The sequence below is a fragment of the Terrapene carolina genome, unplaced genomic scaffold, assembly GCF_002925995.2.
Source record: "Terrapene carolina triunguis isolate 2854851 unplaced genomic scaffold, T_m_triunguis-2.0 Scaffold67, whole genome shotgun sequence".
NCBI lineage: Eukaryota > Metazoa > Chordata > Testudines > Emydidae > Terrapene > Terrapene triunguis.
In genome coordinates, this window is record NW_020664418.1 from 35141064 (window position 1) to 35159421 (window position 18358).

General features: G+C 40.1%; 1 protein-coding gene across 3 annotated transcripts in view; it reads left to right on the forward strand.

The window, feature by feature from the left end:
* Positions 1–18358, forward strand: part of ADAMTSL3 (ADAMTS like 3) — a 274210-nt gene that overhangs the window by 185923 nt on the left and 69929 nt on the right. For all 3 annotated transcript variants that reach the window (XM_024202466.1, XM_024202467.1, XM_024202468.1), the window contains 5 exons: positions 2274–2412; positions 4402–4452; positions 8473–8677; positions 9941–10088; positions 12644–12728. In XM_024202466.1, the coding sequence (XP_024058234.1) occupies positions 2274–2412; positions 4402–4452; positions 8473–8677; positions 9941–10088; positions 12644–12728 (628 nt within the window). The remainder of the gene's footprint in view (positions 1–2273; positions 2413–4401; positions 4453–8472; positions 8678–9940; positions 10089–12643; positions 12729–18358) is intronic.

The following is an 18358-nucleotide window of genomic DNA, read 5'->3' on the forward strand; positions in this document are numbered from 1 at the left end:
TGCCTCAGCCCTGCACTTGTGATGTCCCATCTTCTCCTGATGCAGAGGTGGTGGTTGGAGAAGCAGTTGGCATAGGAAATGATTATACTGCCTATACCTGCTTTACACCGATGCAGATTCATCTGACACGGAAGTTCTCTAGGGGGAGTCTGATGATAATGCTCGTTTACTCATTCTCTTAGAGAACACACTAGTATTATTCATGTAGACTAAAAAAAGCAAAATAATCTAAATAATTACCCCACTATTGCAGGACCTATTAAAATGCTGTTTTTCAAAGAATGGCTCATGTGTGTTTGTTTTTAAAAAAATAAGAGCGCCTTGTCAAGTGAAGAGTCTGGTTCTCTTCCCAGCTGTCTCAAACCATTCACATCTCTTTGTGCCTCAGTTTCCCTACCATAAAAATGGAAATAACGTACACTCACGATTACTATTCCTATGTCCCATGCCTCTAGCCGGAGTCATGGTGGGAAACTCCTCTATCTCTGAAGATTTTTGGCCCTCTGAGACATGACTCTCATTGGAAATGTGAATGGTAATCCTGTGGGATGGTATCGTCCAAGAAGTAGAATTGCAAGCCTAAGTGTTTTTCCTTTATGTTCCTCACCGGGGAAGAAGTGTACAGTATAATAATTTTTATTGTGAGCATTGCAAACACTGGATAGCTCAATGGACACCTTCCCTTCTAGGTTGATGGCTCAAATCCAATCTAAGACAGTGTTGTCTTGAAAATTATTACCATCTGATGGCTGCTTATTCTCTTTGAAATTAGTTGGTAGCTTCAGTGCAATTCCTTGTGGATGGATGTCCATATTAGGAAATCACCATCTTTATCAACAAAGCTTGGTGTTCTTGTTGGCAGTCCTGAGAGAAAGACCAGTAAATAAATGAGCCTGGAGACTAAGCTACACACGGACCCCAGATAGAAGCAGTGTTGAGGACTGTATGTTACTGCGGAAATTTGCACTGCTGCTGCCCAGCCTGAACCTATTATCTCATAGAAGATTTGGTCTCCAGATGCCGTCTGAGCTCTTTCACCAGCACTAAAATGACTCAGACCTTTCAGATAGAAAAAGTTCCACACAACAAAAAATTAGAATCAGCTGCTTCACCAGTATATCATTTCTCAGTTGGATCACTCCATATCCAGTTCTGTAATCTTTGTGTGGGTTAGGGAGAGGCTTGGGAGTGCAGAGAGGAGAGGTGTGGTTGAGAGTGGCTCATCGAATACAATCAAATACAAATAAAAAGGAAAGTTTTAAAAACCTGAATTTTGTTTGCAACTGGTAATTCTTCTGGGTCTGCTGGGTGCTCACAAGAACTGGCACATGCATGCTTACGGTGCTGGAACTGCTTAGTTTTTCTTTATGGTTATCACTCTCATGCATGATGACACTTTGGATCAGCCAAGAGACACATAAGTGAAGCTATTGATATATGATACTTTAGCATTTTCAGTAGACACAGTTATGCTATTATTGACTCCATTTGGATTTTCATTCTTGTGGTTTCTTCCCTTTTCTTTTTTTAGCACATGCCAGAACATCCTTCTTGTCTTCTCTGTTTCAGTGAAAGACAATTCCTGTGAATAAGCCTTTTTTTTCTTAGCCAAGAAAGCAACCTAGTGGTTTATTAATCTCAGATCTCTTTTGTTAACGAGTCCTTTTATGCAGATATTTGCACCAAGTAGTTACTTCCGGTTTTCTTTTCTTGGCTCTTTAACTAAGAATGTTCTTGAAAATATTTCTTGGTTTTCTAAAGTTTAACTTAACACTGTCTTTGGACCTCATCTTCAATTCCTCTGGCTTTCTGTTTTAAGTATTTTTCTTACCACACATGACCACCTAATAGACCTCTCAGTAGTGCACTCAGTAAACCCTTCTGTGTGGGTTTTATAAATGTGGACGTACAACACGGCCATCCGATTGTGCACCTCAAGAAAGTGATAGGTGAGGTGTCCCAGTAGGTGTATAACTGCATCTGTTAAAATTTTGTTATTTTTAGTGTCTTCCTAAAACACTACCAGAACAAAGGGCCAGACTCTCAGTTGATGTTAATTAATATAACTTCCTTGACTTCAGTTGCTGACTTATACCAGGTGAAGACCTGGCCCTATATGTCTGAGTAAAGCATCTCCTTACTAAAACAACAACAACACAAAAATCACTGCATTTAACTGGATGTATAGTTCAGTATTTGAGAAAAGAAAGCCGTTTGAATTTATCTCCCTTCATCACAAGCATTAGCATGTTCATCTTTTGCTCCCATGTTAGGTTATCAGCTTAACTCCGCTGAATGTGTGGATATTCGTTTGAAGCGAGTTGTTCCTGATCACTACTGTCACTACTACCCAGAAAATAAGAAACCAAAGCCTAAACTAAAGGAATGCAACATGGATCCCTGTCCTTCTAGGTCTGTATGACAAATATGTAAGTGGGATGGTATTTTTAGTTACTAAGGAGCAAATAACCATATTTATTTGACTTTTGACAAACTTTGATCTTAAGGCTGTTTAATCTTAATTGCTCAGGACATTAAAGAAAGTCTGGCAGTTGGCACCAACACAAACAGGCTTGTAGCACTTCCTCAATCTTATACAATAGAATGACAACTTGCTATGTACAGAGATGGTTTCAATAGTCCATTTGTTTTTGTTTGTGGCCTACCTTTGCTGCAGATTTCTTGGAGAGCACTATGGCTATGTCTACCCTGCCATCAGAACAGCACATGTAGAAATATTCAAGCTAGCTTTGGTTGAACTAACTCACTAAACGTAGCAATATGGCTGTTGTGGCACAAACAACAGTACGGGCCAGCCACCCCAAGTATGTGCCTATGGTCCCAGGTGAAATTGTACTCACATGGCTAGCCTGGGCCACTGCAGCTACATCTCTATTTTTAGCAAGCTGCCTTAATCAAAGCTAGCTTGGATATGTCTACACAGGCTGTACTTGTGCCTCCTGATTGCAGTGTAAACATACCCTATGGCACCAGTGCATACATTTTGTAGGATTATGTGAACATGAGGGACTGTATGTCTGCTTTTGGATTTATCGATGCTGTCATACGTTATTCAGGATTTCTCATTAAAGGCAGGTAGTAGCTCCATTCCTCATTCAGCATAAAGTTCTTGCACATGGTTTATCCTGGTTTGTCCATCTGTCTGGTATAAAAATTTCATTCACCATTTTCACTCTACAATTGGTCACATAATATTTAAAGTTTTGGGGGGATTTTTTTAAAGTTACAAGAGAGTCAGAAAAAAATCAGTTCAAATAAAAATACTTCTGGTCCAAATACCACCGAATATTATTGCCAAATTATAAAGGCTACAGTAGACATAAACTGTATTGAATTGCTCAGTGGTATTTAAAACTAACTTACTTTTGGATTGTCTGGTGAGGTTTCCTGGCTGTGCTGAAGTATCTTAAAATACCTCACAGTGTCAAGTCCCAGAACCTCACATTAATATGCCATCTGGCTGGACTAGAGTTATATATAAGAAGAGGAGGAAACACTCTGAATGGATTTAATTTCCTATAGCTAAACTGTCCATTTCCTTTAATCCGTGTTAAACATAATCATTGATGGTGACCTCTACTAAGTATAGATGCACAGACTTTAAAAGCTCTTTTCTAAAATGCCAGTTGATAGACAGAATGGCAAGACTTTAATACAGTTTATGTGAAAAAACTGTGGAATATTACAATGCTGGGACGGGAGCACAACAGGTAGGAAAGTAGAAATTATGAGCTCTTGCTATACAGATTTACCCTACAAAGACAGACCAGGGGGTGAGGGGAAATAATGTCATATTTCACTTCTCCTTGCAGACCTGAGGAATAGACCTTCCCTTAATCTCGGAGCCTACTCCTGCTAGGTGCTGAGCAACTTCTGTAATTCAAGTAAGCAGCAGTTGAGGGTGCTGAGCACCTTCCAGGAAGTGCTCAGCATCTCCATAGATTGAACCCTTATCATGAATTATTTCAGTTGCATGCGCCTTCCACAGATCCCTTCATTACAGATTTCTCTGTGGTGTCCAGTTCTTTGTTAAGAAATGACTGTGCATCCCGGGGAAGTGGCACAACCTGGGAGGAGTCGCACATAGGAGGATTACGTAGAACTGTTTAGTAGTCATTCATTTCCTTTTGAGGAGAAATTGCTTTTTCCATTTTTGTGGAATGAATTAAGGAGTTTATACACCGAGTGTTTCCAGCAGCTTCAGAAATGATGGGTACATAATGGGCCATCTTGTTCCACAGGAAGATCCTGTAATTGGTCTCACATTTCCTGATCTCATGGTGGGATTTGTTCACTTTTAAATATGATTGTGCATAACATGTAGAGCAAATAACATCTAGGATATGAGAAATAATGATGCCATATTTATTTTATTGACAGTGATGGATTTAAAGAAATCATGCCCTACGATCACTTCCAGCCTCTTCCTCGGTATGTATGGGGACTATAACATGTAGGTCAGCATTAGAATGAGATTTCTGTGGGAATTTAATATTCAGATACAAAGACTCAAATCACTGTATAGCTTAGAACATTATCTACTGTCTTTGCATACTATCGTAGTAGTTGATCTTCCAAGTTATACTGAAGAGAGTAAATCCTGGGCTCAATCCTGCAAACACTGTACATGTGAGTGGCTTGAATGGAACTATTCCTAAGTAAAGTGTTCCAGGATTGGGCCCTCTGTTACTGCTGTAAAAACCTGTTAAGTGCATAACTGTTTAGTGCAGAAGTAATAGTCTGTCAAAATTTCTCTAAAATGCATGTATTTATTCATTCTTTTCTGTGAAGGTATATTTTGGTTGGATTAATAAAAAATGTGTGCATTCAGTGTAACTATTCATGTAATGGGCACTCTGGGAATGAAGTCTTTGCTTGTTAAAATATATTTCTCTTCTATTCTTTTTGTTGTTTATTCCTACATGCTGCTTGTTCATATACACACTGATTTAATACTTTGCAGATATGGAATTTTCTGTGCTTCTTCGTTACCTAAGTGGTTTGAGAACATTTTTTCACCGGAGACAGTCAGAAAATTAATTTAATGCTTCTCTGAAACGTGCTAGATGGTTTTCTTTTTATAAAGAAGTTAGGGACTTCAATTTAAAAACAGTGGGTCAGATCTGCAGCTGGTTTAAATCAGTGTAGTCAGTGGCGGTAAGCAGATTTACACCATCTGAGGATCTGGCCAGTTTAATGAAAAACTAAAATTAAAAATATATTTTTCTGAATGAACAGAATATGGTGGGAGAAGAGTGAACTTGTAGACTCACTCGACGGAGTGGAACTCCTTGGATTCCATCAACTCGCATAAATTATCATAGCTCCATTGACTTGACAATTTACACAGCTGAAGATATGCTGCTCTTTGATGTTTTTTGGCTTTGTCAGATAGGTGGAGATGTTTTCTCCTGTGGCTTAGTACTGGAGTTTTGCAATTATCCTGCTCCTATCTTTCCCCTTTCCTCTTTTCCTTCTGCTGCCAGACTCTGCAGATTTCTCTGTGTTGACCTCAACACAATTTCTTTATATCAATGCTTCGTGTTCTGAGTGGTTCAGGAAACCAGTTGGAATTAAGGTTTAGTTTCCCTTCTGTGCTGTACTGTGCCTGTAGAGTCTGTACAGCACTGTCCATGGTAAAGGAGATCATAAGGAGGGTGAAGTCATGGACAACTGCTCTCATTGCAAGCATTAAGAACTGCAGATAAGGGCTCCATGTCTGTGCCAGCAGATACTGGCCTGATCCCCATGTGTGAAAGCTCACTGGGGGCTGTGTTGGTTTTGTTGGTCTAAAGCAGTCACGATCACCCCATCCACTCAGAGACCAGCCAGCACACACCCAAAAGTTGGTGGCATTGACTAAGGAAGGGGCGAGAACAAGGCAGGCTGATTCAATGTATTGCTGCTCTAGCCTTCAGTGGGAGAGGAAAGCTGCCCTTCTCTAACAGAACTAGAAGAGGCAGTGGTGGAAACACCTGGCCACTTTGCACATTCTGGTGAATGTGGCCCAGTCAGGAGCTAAATACTGCAGCAATTCTAGCATATATACACTCTGCGCTTATTGGCTGTAAAGTTGTTGCAGATACTCCACATTAATTCTGCTTTTTACCTGTTCAAGTGCTGAGCATGGCTGTTCACACATAACAGGCATAAAACAAAGTGCTGTAGATGCTCTTCACCAAAGCTTTACGAGCTCGCTCTTCTTGAGCAGCCGTCACCTCCCATGTAACACAAAGGCCACGTGCAGGGCTGCTTTGCAATCCTGTGGCATTCACCACCATTTTCTCATTCAAATGAGGAAGTTGTGGGAAAGTCACGATGTACACTGCAGGCTCTTGAAAGAGTTCTCTTGCGGCTGGAGCTGTAAACGTCCTACTGAAATATTTCTACAGATGGAGATCTTTGAAATAAACAGAAAAATTTCCCAGGATAAAAATTTTCTTTTAAGGCTTTTGGAACACCTCCATATATCTCAGACTTGTTGGACTGTTGAGGATCCCTTGACAGTTGCGGGTTCTGGAAAGTGTCTCCTTAACTGCCTGCCCACGACACTTCCCCTCCTCCCCCCAGTAGCCCTGGACCTCACTCCATCTTGAAAATGCTCATGGGAATATGGGAACTGGAGTGTGTTCGAAACTGATGAGATAAAGAAAAACAACTATAAAACTTTATGCTATAAACACTTCGAAGAGTAGTATTACATCTAGTACAGTCAGCCTTACACATATGAATCCATGAGCTGCTAACTCATTGAACAGCTAATTGCTCTTTAGTTCCTGATATTTTCAAAGAAAATGAGTTGATTTTAACACTGGCCATTTGTTTAGGTAAAATAGTGAAAAGTATAACTGTGACTTTTTAAATGCCTTTTTCTCTGGTAATATGAAATGAGTATTGAGTCAGTCAGCTATATGTTGTCTGCTTTTGAGCATATATCCTACGTTTAAAGTTCAAAGGAGGTTTTTGTATGTTTAAAATTGACTCTGTGCTATAGTGTTTGAACATGATTGATATGTTTCTTGTAGACAGCTTAATGAATTATTTAAAATAGGAAGTATTCTTGAGTTACCTTCTGTATCATAGGGAGTAGGTAGTACTTACTGACGTCTGCCTTTGATTTATAGGCTTCTGCTCCATCTACTCTGATATTATGACTTCCTTTACAAAACCTATATTACTCTTGATGAATTGATTTAGGTGGGATATTGCTATACTTGCTGAGTCTAACATTCATAAATGATGTAATTTTTTTCACAGTTCTTTTCTGAGCCACTGCAATTGTAATATTTAAAGGTTTTAGACTGGCTATAGTAAAGTCGTCTTACTCACTTCCTGCCTTGATTTGCCAAAGCTAAGATGTGACGAGCTTTTAAGACCAGGTGCAGGACCCAACTATTTCCCCAGGTTTCTTTGTGGGGGCAGGTGGATGGGGCAATGAGGGATTGAGTAGGGCTGTGTGAGAACCAAAGGAGGAGCCCAGGATAGAGGCCTTGTAGTTTGTAATTGTGAATGATACACTTACATCAGGAAGATCCTTGAGTATGTCTTCAATATTTATTTACTGTCTTTTGTGAAAGAGTAGATGCCTAAATGTGTGGTTTGTGCTTAGAATATGAAATAAAGCCCCTGAAAATGTATAACTTTACTGTCATCCCCACTTCAGATGTCACAGCAAGTTTGATCTTCAGTATGTTTATATCTGGGGCTGTAAGCTTTTCAGAGCAGGGGCTTTTATTTTTATGCAGCCTCAAGCACATTGTTGGTGCTAACCAAATAATAATGATGAAAAATTATATATAGTCATGTAAAGTAGTAGCCTAAGCATGGAACACACTTCATTATGTTGTCAAGTATCAGAGGGGTAGCCGTGTTAGTCTGAATCTGTAAAAAGCAACAGAGGGTCCTGTGGCACCTTTAAGACCAACAGAAGTATTGGAGCATAAGCTTTCGTGGGTGAATGCCCACTTCATCAGGCTTGCATCTGATGAAGTGGGCATTCACCCATGAAAGCTTATGCTCCAATACTTCTGTTAGTCTTAAAGGTGCCACAGGACCCTCTGTTGCTTTTTCATTATGTTGATTCATTCTAGACATTATTCAAATAATCGAATATATTGTATTCCTGCTTTAACTCCTCAAAATGTATACAAGAGAATCAGGTTATTCCAAACACTTCAGGAAACTTACCTGGGCACTTTAGTCCATTTATTTGTGTGTTCATTTTGGCACATAGCAGACAGACAGCCTGAAACAAAGGCACAATATGTTTCTGATTCTATATAGATTTTTGTACAAATGTCAGAAAATAGACCTGATTCTGCTCCCTTTAGAAGTCTGTGGCAAAATTTCCATTGACCTCAATGGAAGTAAGATTGGGTTCAATGTTTTGCTATGCTTTATAGATGGCATTATTTTTAATGTGTTTGGGATTTGGTTGTTTTTTCCCCCTAGCTGGGAGCATAATCCTTGGACTGCATGTTCTGTTTCCTGTGGAGGTGGAATTCAGAGGAGGAGCTTTGTTTGTGTAGAGGAGACCATACATGGAGAGATACTGCAAGTAGAGGAATGGAAATGCATGTATGCCCCCAAGCCCAAGGTCATGCAAACCTGTAATCTATTCGATTGTCCTAAGTGGGTAGCTATGGAATGGTCTCAGGTAAGTTGAAAAATTATTTGTACTTAATTTTGAAAGGCAGCCTCTAATTGTGTGCAGTCATATAATTGTGGACAAAAATAATTGCCAGCACATTTTGTAGCACTTAGCCGTAGATATTTGTCTACCTGATTTAGCTTACAATTCATGATGTAAGATATCTCTGTGGAATAAAATGCATGCACATTTTCTTTTGCCTGCAGAACTGTGCTTGCAACTTTATGTGGAGGCAAAATTATAGCCACAAAATCAGAGTGAGAAGCTCTTTAAAAATCAGGACTTTTGTCTCCCATTTCTTGATAGATGTAATCAGGGGTGAAAGTAACTTAAGGGACTTACCGGTACGCAGGGCGGCTGGGGTCCTGAGCAAGGTGGGGGGGCGGCTCAACTGGAAGAGGCGGGCTTCAGGCGGAAGGGGCGGGACTGGGGCCAGGTCCTCCCGGCTGCTGCCACTACCCTGGGGCTCTGGTGGCGATTTAAAGGGCTCGGGGCTCCGGCCACTGCCGGGAGCCCTGAGCCCTTTTAAATTGCCGGGCCTTGGGGAAGCTGCCCCAGTACACCGGACCTGACCGGCTTACTTTCACCTCTGGATTTAATCCTCCACTGTGGATAATTTGCCAAGAACATGGCTGTTTGGGGATTGAGAGGTATCTGTATGGATGATTTTCCTAGCATTCTTCTTACCTTTCATTATAGTAACAGGAATATAGAGCCAAATTATGTTGGCTCTGGTTATCTGACATGGACAGATAACACTTCTATGTTTCCTAAGTTCATCCAAATAAGATCACTGAAATGCAGTTGGAGAAGCATTCTGATGTTTTTTCTGACCCAAATTAAACCAAAAACCACTAAACATGTCATGAGAGAGCTTATTCTCAGTAGATTCCCAGTTCCGTTATAGACTGTAGCTGTTCAGATAAGCTTTGCAGAACCCAGGAAGACATCCCCCCCCACACACACATCTTTAGAGGTTTGTCCATCAGTAGCCATCATTAATATCCTTTAGTCACTTGGCAATGCAAGGTTATATTTAAATAACATTTATCTGAAATCTGATGGAACAGCTATTATAGTTTTCACTTAAAGTTTTCACTTAAGGCCTGATGCCACGCCCACTGAAGTCAATGGAAAGACTCCACTTTACTTCAGTGGGCTTTGGGTAAGGACTTAAAGCTTCCAAATTCATATTTAGGAATGGCAATATTTTTGAAAAATATTTTTAAAAGAATCTGTGGAGTAATGTTATTGTATTGTCTCCCTTAGTGCACGGTGACCTGTGGCCGAGGCTTACGTTACCGAGTGGTATTGTGTATTGACCATCGTGGCCAGCATGTCGGGGGCTGTAATCCACAACTTAAGCTACACATAAAAGAAGAGTGCATCGTGCCAGTACCATGTTGCAAACCAAAAGGTAACTGGAACTTTGTCTGCGTGTGTTATTGTTTTGCAATTTTGTTAACAGAAGTAAAGGGTCCCTAGTCACCTCTCCCAGAAGTGCCAGAAGCTCAAATTTGCCAGGACTTGTTCCAGTGTTGGCAAAAGGAAGTGCTGTTGCCATTGGTGGTAAGAAAGGTATATGCGTGATATTTTTTGCTGATAACATGATATCATGTAATGAAAACAACAAGCACTCTACATTAAAATACATAACTTAAGTTAAATAGCGGAAAAGTGGGAGCAATACATTAGGTGCTGGGGGATTGCTCAATAACATTTTCAATGGGAAGAGTAATATGTAATCGTGCTTATGGTACATATAACCATGGCCCTTGTTCCTCTATATTGACAGCTCGAACTACAGAATTCTGCATGCAACATGGAAAAACCTTAAATAATGTCCATGCTGATTTCCCTCTCCTCTTCTTTTCCACTTCATTTCTTTTAAAATAATCTTTAGTGCTTAATGACATGGATTAACAAATGTCCTTTAAAAATTGATTGAGGAATAAAAGGTAGATGAGGGATGTGGGGAAATAAGAGGAAACAAAGAGCAAGAGGTATGAGAAGATATAAAAGTGACATTTTCTATTCCGTTCTTATCTCATATGTACAATAGATAGGTAGGTAGATAGATAGGTAGGCTTCTCTGTCTCCTGTCCCAGTCCTGGTCCCTCAACCTCAGGGTTGGAAGTCTTTTCAGTCTTTTCATATTTATTGGAAAAACTTGTTGGGAATATTCACAACTCAACAGTAAGATTTACGTAGTAAAATGAATAGCAAATGTAGTTAAGTGCTATTGAAACCCAATGACTTACCACAAATAAGTTGGTAGGGCAGGATATTTTGAGGTTTTAGGGAGTTCTCCAGGCAAAAAATCATCAAGGGACAAATACAACAGAATTCTCTCAGCCTTGCAGCAAAAATGGTAACGAAAGTATTATGGAACTTCAGGGGACCTGCAAGGAGAAGAACTTGGTATGAATGTGCTTGTATCTGCACAGTCCAAAAGGAGTTTAGATAAAGTTCTTTGAAGTTTCATTCTTTTCAGTACATGGAGAATATTTTGGAAGACTTCAGAGCTTAGGCCAGTGATTCTCAACATTTTTGTGCTGGCTACTCCCTTTGGACTTTCAAAAAAATGTTGTGACCCCCACTACCAGAAAAAATTGTGACCCCTTACCATCAGCCCCAGGGGATGTGGGGCTCCAGTCCCTCCTTGGGCCACAGGGCTTCAGCCCTGCGCAGGGCTGAAACATGTAAATTAGCTTTATGCAGCCCCAGGCAATTTCCCTGCTTCCTACCCCCTTAAGCCAGCCCTGCTTGAAATCCCCACCCCCCAAAAAACAAAAACAAAACAAAAGCTTGATCCCGGTTGAGATATACTGGCTTAGGCAATCAAGAGAGAAAGTGTTTCACATCCAAGTCTCTAGTTTGAATCCAGCCCATCTGTATAATGATTAAAATTTGTTACCCTTTGACAATTCTTCTAACCATATATGGTGAGCTGGCATTGCCAATCTATTACTTCAAGATTTGGGTGTCCACAAATAACATCATTGCAATTGGCACTAACCAGCTGCACTTTTGGGAAACTCAGAAAAGAAGCCAAAGATTGAATGGACATGGAGACTGAATTACTGGTACCTTCTCACCCACAGAGGTATTCCTGCAGGTCAGGGTTTAGTAACAATGTCATAACGATATGGCGGAAGTTGTATTACTGAATAAAAGATTTGCAGTGCTGCCTATCTGGTACATTTCTCAAATAGTAAATGAATATTACAAGGCAAACAAAATGTAAAAAGAGAAGAGTTTCCTTATCTGAATTATAAATTTTACCCTATAAAGAATTCTAAAATGTTTTATGCTCAAAATTGCAGATTGAGAAATATTGTTGCATTTTGTTTAGTTTTGTTGGAATAAGGAAAAGGCCAGGAATAGAAATTGTGGTAAGTCGCATTCAATTTGCCATAAATACTCATTCACTTTCCTGTTTAAGTTCTTCCTTTCCATAGATAGTGACACTGAAGTGAGTAATAATACAAAATTTGCATTTAAAATGCCAAAAATTATTAATAAAACAAAGCAATGCCAAATTTGTTCTTGCTGCAGTTTTCTCACCTCTTGATGTGAGACCTGCCAAGCAAAATGCCTGCCCAGGTGCAGACAAATCAAATGGAATATTATATAAACACTTAATGAATAGAGATTAAGGCAGTTGTCAGTCTCAAAAAGTAACAGCAAATACTTCAGCTGTAATATGTGTCACTACTATTAATTTCCAAAATCACAGTGTGGGATAACAGTAGAAGAAAAAGTGGTTTCAATAGCAGAGATGGGCCTGTGGGCAGATTCAGTTCCAAACTTCTCTAGAGTTCAGACAAGGATTTTTGGATCTGGGCATTTGTTTTGGACTCAACTTTACTCAATGCACTATGTAGACACTAATGTGCTGAAGTGAATAATGCAATATATATTAAATGCTTCTGAATTTGATGGAATGAATTATGTTTTTTTCCCTACCAGAAAAAATTCCTGTAGAAGCTAAGCTACCCTGGTTCAAACAAGCACAAGAAATAGAAGAGACCAGAACAGCATCAGAAGAACCAATGTAAGTTCCCCTTTCTGGGTGGAAAAAATATTGCTGATATATTGTACAAGTCAAGCCTGTTGTCACATAGATGGATTTGGCATTTGATGCTCTGTGGGACTGGGCTACCTTGTGGGCTATTATTCCTGGTTTTATATCTTGACTGCCTGGCTTTTGGAACAGCTGTCTTGAGTGGCATAGAATATATGGGCCAGATTGATGGCTCCCTATGCATCAATGGAGCAGTGCAAGGGGACCTTAATTTAGCCTTGAGAGCTGTTGAGGATTTCCCCAGTGTGGGAGAATCCTCAGCTGATGTAAAGCAAGTGTAGACTGCTTTAAGCCAAACATTCCCTCCCTCTCAATAATGTAATGATTGTGTTGGAGATGGAGAGGGGCACATTGCTGGAAAGAGAAATACCTCTATGCCCCCCCCCCCAAAAAAAATACACACCATGCTAGTGAATTGAGGGGAGTTACTTATAATTATCTGAGCCATTCAGAAGATGTTGCTTGGGCCACCCACCACTTTGGCCCTGGGGCTGAGAAATAGTTGGGTTCACAGCATGTGCATAACTGACATTCCCTTGAGTCCAGCTCTATTCACACCCCTTTAGTTCAGTTCAGATCTCCGATGCAATGAACATTCATAGAATCACCTGTGTGGAGAATAACTGTGAGTGGTGCTTATCTCCTTCATATAGTTTAACTCCAGCAGGTGTTTACATGGGTTTCCAAGGCATTCACTGTAATGTGTTGTATTTGGGCCAAATTCGGCTCTTATTTATAATTATGTAAATCTGAAGTTACTCAGATGAGCTCAAGATTTACACCACTGTACCTGAGAGCAAGAATATGGGCCCCTAATATTTTATTTTTCTTCTGCTGCTTAGCTATTCTTTATTTTGGCTCATACATATTAAGAGGTGCCATTAAGAGTAATAAAGCATTTGACACCTGCACTGGCTCACAAAGGACACCTCCTGCCAAACAGGTGTTACTTGCACTATTATGCTAGCTGCCATTGGAAATTTTTCATTGACTGGCACCTATGGCCAAGAGTTGACTATTTGTCAGTGGTCACCCTGCTCTCTAAATTGGTGGCCATGAATGCAGAGGCCATGTGAGAACAAGGCCATGACAGAACAAGGAGTAATGGTCTCAAGTTGCGGTGGGGGAGGTTTAGGTTGGATATTAGGAAAAACTTTTTCACTAGGAGGGTGGTGAAACACTGGAATGGGTTACCTAGGGAGGTGGTGGAATCTCCTTCCTTAGAGGTTTTTAAGGTCAGGCTTGACAAAGCCCTGGCTGGGATGATTTAGTTGGGGATTAGGTCCTGCTTTGAACAGGGGGTTGGACTAGATGACCTCCTGAGGTCCCTTCCAACCCTGATATTCTATGATTCTATGTCTGAATGTGAACTACGATTGTTGAGGACAGTAATGCTAGCTGAATGAGCCTCTTCATGTTGAGTGCCTGCATCTGGGAATGGACAGATGTGAAATCGCCTCTAAAGAGGATTCAGCCTGAAAAAATAAAGAGATGTTTCTTTGGCCAGGCAAAATCAGGTGTGGTGGTGTATGCTGGTGGGAAGCATGAACTAATGTGTTCTCCAGGCCCTTGGGGTTCTCAGTGATATCTCTACAGAACAAGCAAAGCACAAACTAGTGGTACAGGTCATCCCAGCTTAGCAGTCTGAATGTCTTAAAATGACAGTGGAACCATAAACTTTCTAATGGGTTTACTTTTATCCTTAACTTACAACCACACCCAGATATACACTTTAATATGGCTGAATTACTGTACTGATGCCTTTTCTCTCAGGTGCCCCGCATTCTGAAAGACACCATGCATTTGGCTAGGTTTTCAGTGCATGCCCTGTCACATCTCCTCATTCTCCTGCCTTTGGTCCTCCCTTCTGAGCAATCCTTATTCCCACCTTGGAGACCTAACTTCTGCTCACCTTTCAACCACCCTACCCTGTCCCACCTTCAAGGATCTGACTTTACCATTGTCATAGCAAAAATATCTGGACCTGGGTCCAAAAGGCCCCTTCAGCCACTCATCACTAGTGAGTCCATGACACCCCTTTTCTCTACTAATTTTCATGGTGTCCTCAGGTCTTCCTACTCTGGGTACTCTGTGCTCCCCTGGGACCCAACTCTATTACCCCAGCCAGATCCCTCATTCACCTACATAAGTTGCTGCTGTCTTTTCCTACCACCACTAGGATGCTAGACCTGCTCTTACCCTATTCTTCTGAGGAGGCTGGCAGGTAAGGGGAATTCAAAAGCCATTAAATAGATCTACAAGTGAAGCTGACCTTGAACAAAAGTAGATGAACTAGAGTAGGGCACTTCCCAGCTAACCTCCTTATTAACAGTAGAATATGGATTCAAATTCATTACAGTCCTTGGGACTGGTTACTGAGGCCTCCATTTTCCAGCAAAATGGAAGGATTCTGCCTTCATTCTCTCTCAGCTTGCCCTTCAGTTACATGAACAGTGCTTTGCAATTACAACGATTTGTCACAGCACCTTTTGAATCTTGAATTCTATCTGATCTGGCCATTTCCAGCTGGAATAAGCTTTTTTGGGGTCAGAGCATAGGGTCTAAAGGAAAACTGTAACACACGGTTGTTACTTCCCCCAGAGTGAACAGTAACAATAATTCCCTCCTGCTTGGAGTATGTTTAACTTTGCTTTTGTAGTTTATATGTGACACAGTATGACAATTTCTAGCCCACCTCTGGCTAGCATAGGGTTTACAGTTTCCTTGGTACGTTGCCACTTTTAACTTTATTTATTCTTTTGTCATCCAAACTAAAACCGCAACATGAAATCTCAGCTCCTAGTTCATCCTTTTATTACAGCTGTCTTTTGTGCCTTCAGGCGATATTTTAGTTGATAATGAATAAGGGAATAAATGCAGCTGTGTTTTCAAACCCGACAAACAGGGGATTTGCCAAACCAGGAAGACAAATACCTCTGCCGCTGTGGTCTACCACGGCTGGTGTCCTGAATTTACATAGAGGGTGAATGTTCAAAAGCCTTTTTTTATTATTATTAGGAAAATTTAAAAATGACTGCTTGTAAAGCAAGGCCAAGAAAAATGTAGGTTTGACCTTTTTAGTTTTTAGTTGTGGAATGTGATGACAGTTGATACCCATCATTATTTTAAATGTTCCTCCCTTGAGCCTTCTTAGTTACAGTAGGATTCACAATGAGGCTTCAGCAAAATTTTACAACCTTTTTCTTTTAATAATAAGTTAAAGAAATAGACACCTCTGCTGCCTTTTCCTTTAATAACTTAGAGAAATAGAGGATAAATTTAGAATGCTTTCAAAAGCTAGTATGTTTTCTCAGCAACATGAGAACATCAAAAATAATTGTTCACTAGGTTTGTATAGAATTGCATTTACTAAAACTGAAATGTGGTGGGGTCTTTAAGGTTCCTATTCATTGCATTTAAAAAAATTCTCCCATTTGTGCCCTTTTTATTTTAAGTACATGTATTTCAGGCTTTCTTGCAGCCTCTCCACAGAAAGGTGGTCATATATTTTGCCCAATATGTAACCACTCAACATGATAAAATCTGTGGCTCTGGATTTTAAAGAGGTGGTTCAGTGATGGGCAGGACTCCAATGTTTTAGAGGTTCTATTCAGATAAGCACCCAAACATTTAGATGCTTCTGCAAATCTTATCCAGTCTCCTTGGATCTGCAAAGTTGGACTGGAAATATCAAAAGAACAGCCTTTCTTGAGGGATTTTGGCATTTCCCAAATCAGAAAGTGCAGGCATGGGAAAACTTAATAATAATGAGAGAAGTTAAGTTTTCCAGATCTTCTGAAACACGGAGAAGGTTGAGTTTGAGCAAAGGTTTGAGTTGACTGTTGCCTTATCTTTACCAATTTTCTCATCAGTAGTTTAGATCACTGCTTCTTTTTCCCAGCCATCCCAACATGGTCCTACCCACTTTCCTCCTCATTAGATCATGATTGGTGGGCCTGGTCTCCACTGAATTGCACCTTGTGTTTGGTCATTTACACATGTGCAAAGTGTGCCAAATCATAATGATAGCATTTTACCCCCACTTTGCACAGATGAAAGTGATTGCATGAGGTGGTGAGACAGTGGAGAATCAGGCCTCCTGTGACTTGCATAAATAGCTTTTTCGATTTGATTTGGTTGATTGTTTTTTTAAGCATTCATGCAAATCACTATGAACACATCTTAAAAACTGGAGCCTTGTCTATGAAATTCATTAAAGGCCTCAAAAAACCTTCAGAATCCTAAACATTCCATTATAAACTATCTAACAACTTGCAAGGGACAATAACTTGAGAGCTGCTTTGATGCTACTTAATCCTGATCTAAACTCAGTCTGGGCCTGTTCCCATTGAAGTCAAAGACAAAGTTGCCAATGACTTCAATGAAGAAATATCAGGCTCAATATGTTGCCAAGTGAATGCTGCATATGCCACACAATGAAAAATATAGATCCTCTGATGTTGGTGGATTATTCCTTTTTATTATCTCAGTCAAACACTGAAGGCAAAGGACCATAATTTCTGCTTCAGGTGTGGATTTAGCTAATTAATACAAAACTGGCACCTGATTCAAATTCATGATTTAGACAGAGTCCTGTCCTGTCTCCAGAGCTCTGCATGCTACCCAATCAGCTATATGCACTCATTTTGTATTAGTAGTCTCCGTTGGCTTTTGCTTAATTTTAGCTATTTCAACTACAGCTTACCTTTGATGAGGTCATCAACTTGAAAAGAATTGCTGTAATATGGGGTTGTTCTAATTAACCCTACAGTCATGTGATTTGGTTTAGCAAATGACAAAGTAGAAATTCAAAACCCAGGTTTTAATTTTTTTAATCTTGAACTTTGCTATGAAATCCCATGCACGAATATTCAACAGGAAACCCGCTAGTACAATATAGGTCTGGTGTAAGTCAAGGAATAATTGCCTAGAATTTTCTGAGTTTCTTTATAAATTCTATGTATGTAGAATATTACCCAGATATGGTTCTTTTTATGGAGAGAAGATCAGAATTTTATCAAAGCATTATGCACAATTGCCCTGATCCAGCAAAGCACATAAGCATGTGTTTAACTCTAAGCATGTTACCGTCACACTGATTTCAAGGGACTACTGAAGTGCATAACGATAACCACATGCTTATTGTTTTGGAGGATCAGGGCCATTTTTGACATAACTATCTAGACATTTTATGTGGCTCCCTTTGGACCTTAACCTAGCCTCTATTGAGATTATGAGGTAGCTTTCTTTGTTAGCAGGTTTTCCCATTGCTGTGTACTTCAGGGTTTCTCACTCATAAGCAGCTGGCTGCTGTCAGACAAGTTGCTGGACTAGATGGACAACTAGTCTGTCCCAGTATGGCATTTCCTATGTTTCCTATCACTGCAGTATAGGAGCACCTGTAGTTTGTTTCTGGCAATACTCTTCCAATGTAGAAGATTCTTTTAGTGCACTTCAAATGTTGTCAAACCTGTGATATGCTGAACACTTTCAGTTCCTGTTGTCTTCAGTAGGAGGTGAAGGCCCTCAGCACCTTTCTGGATGCACTCAGCACCCTCCAAAATCAGGCCAAAGTTTGGGATGTTTCCATTCAGGTAAAA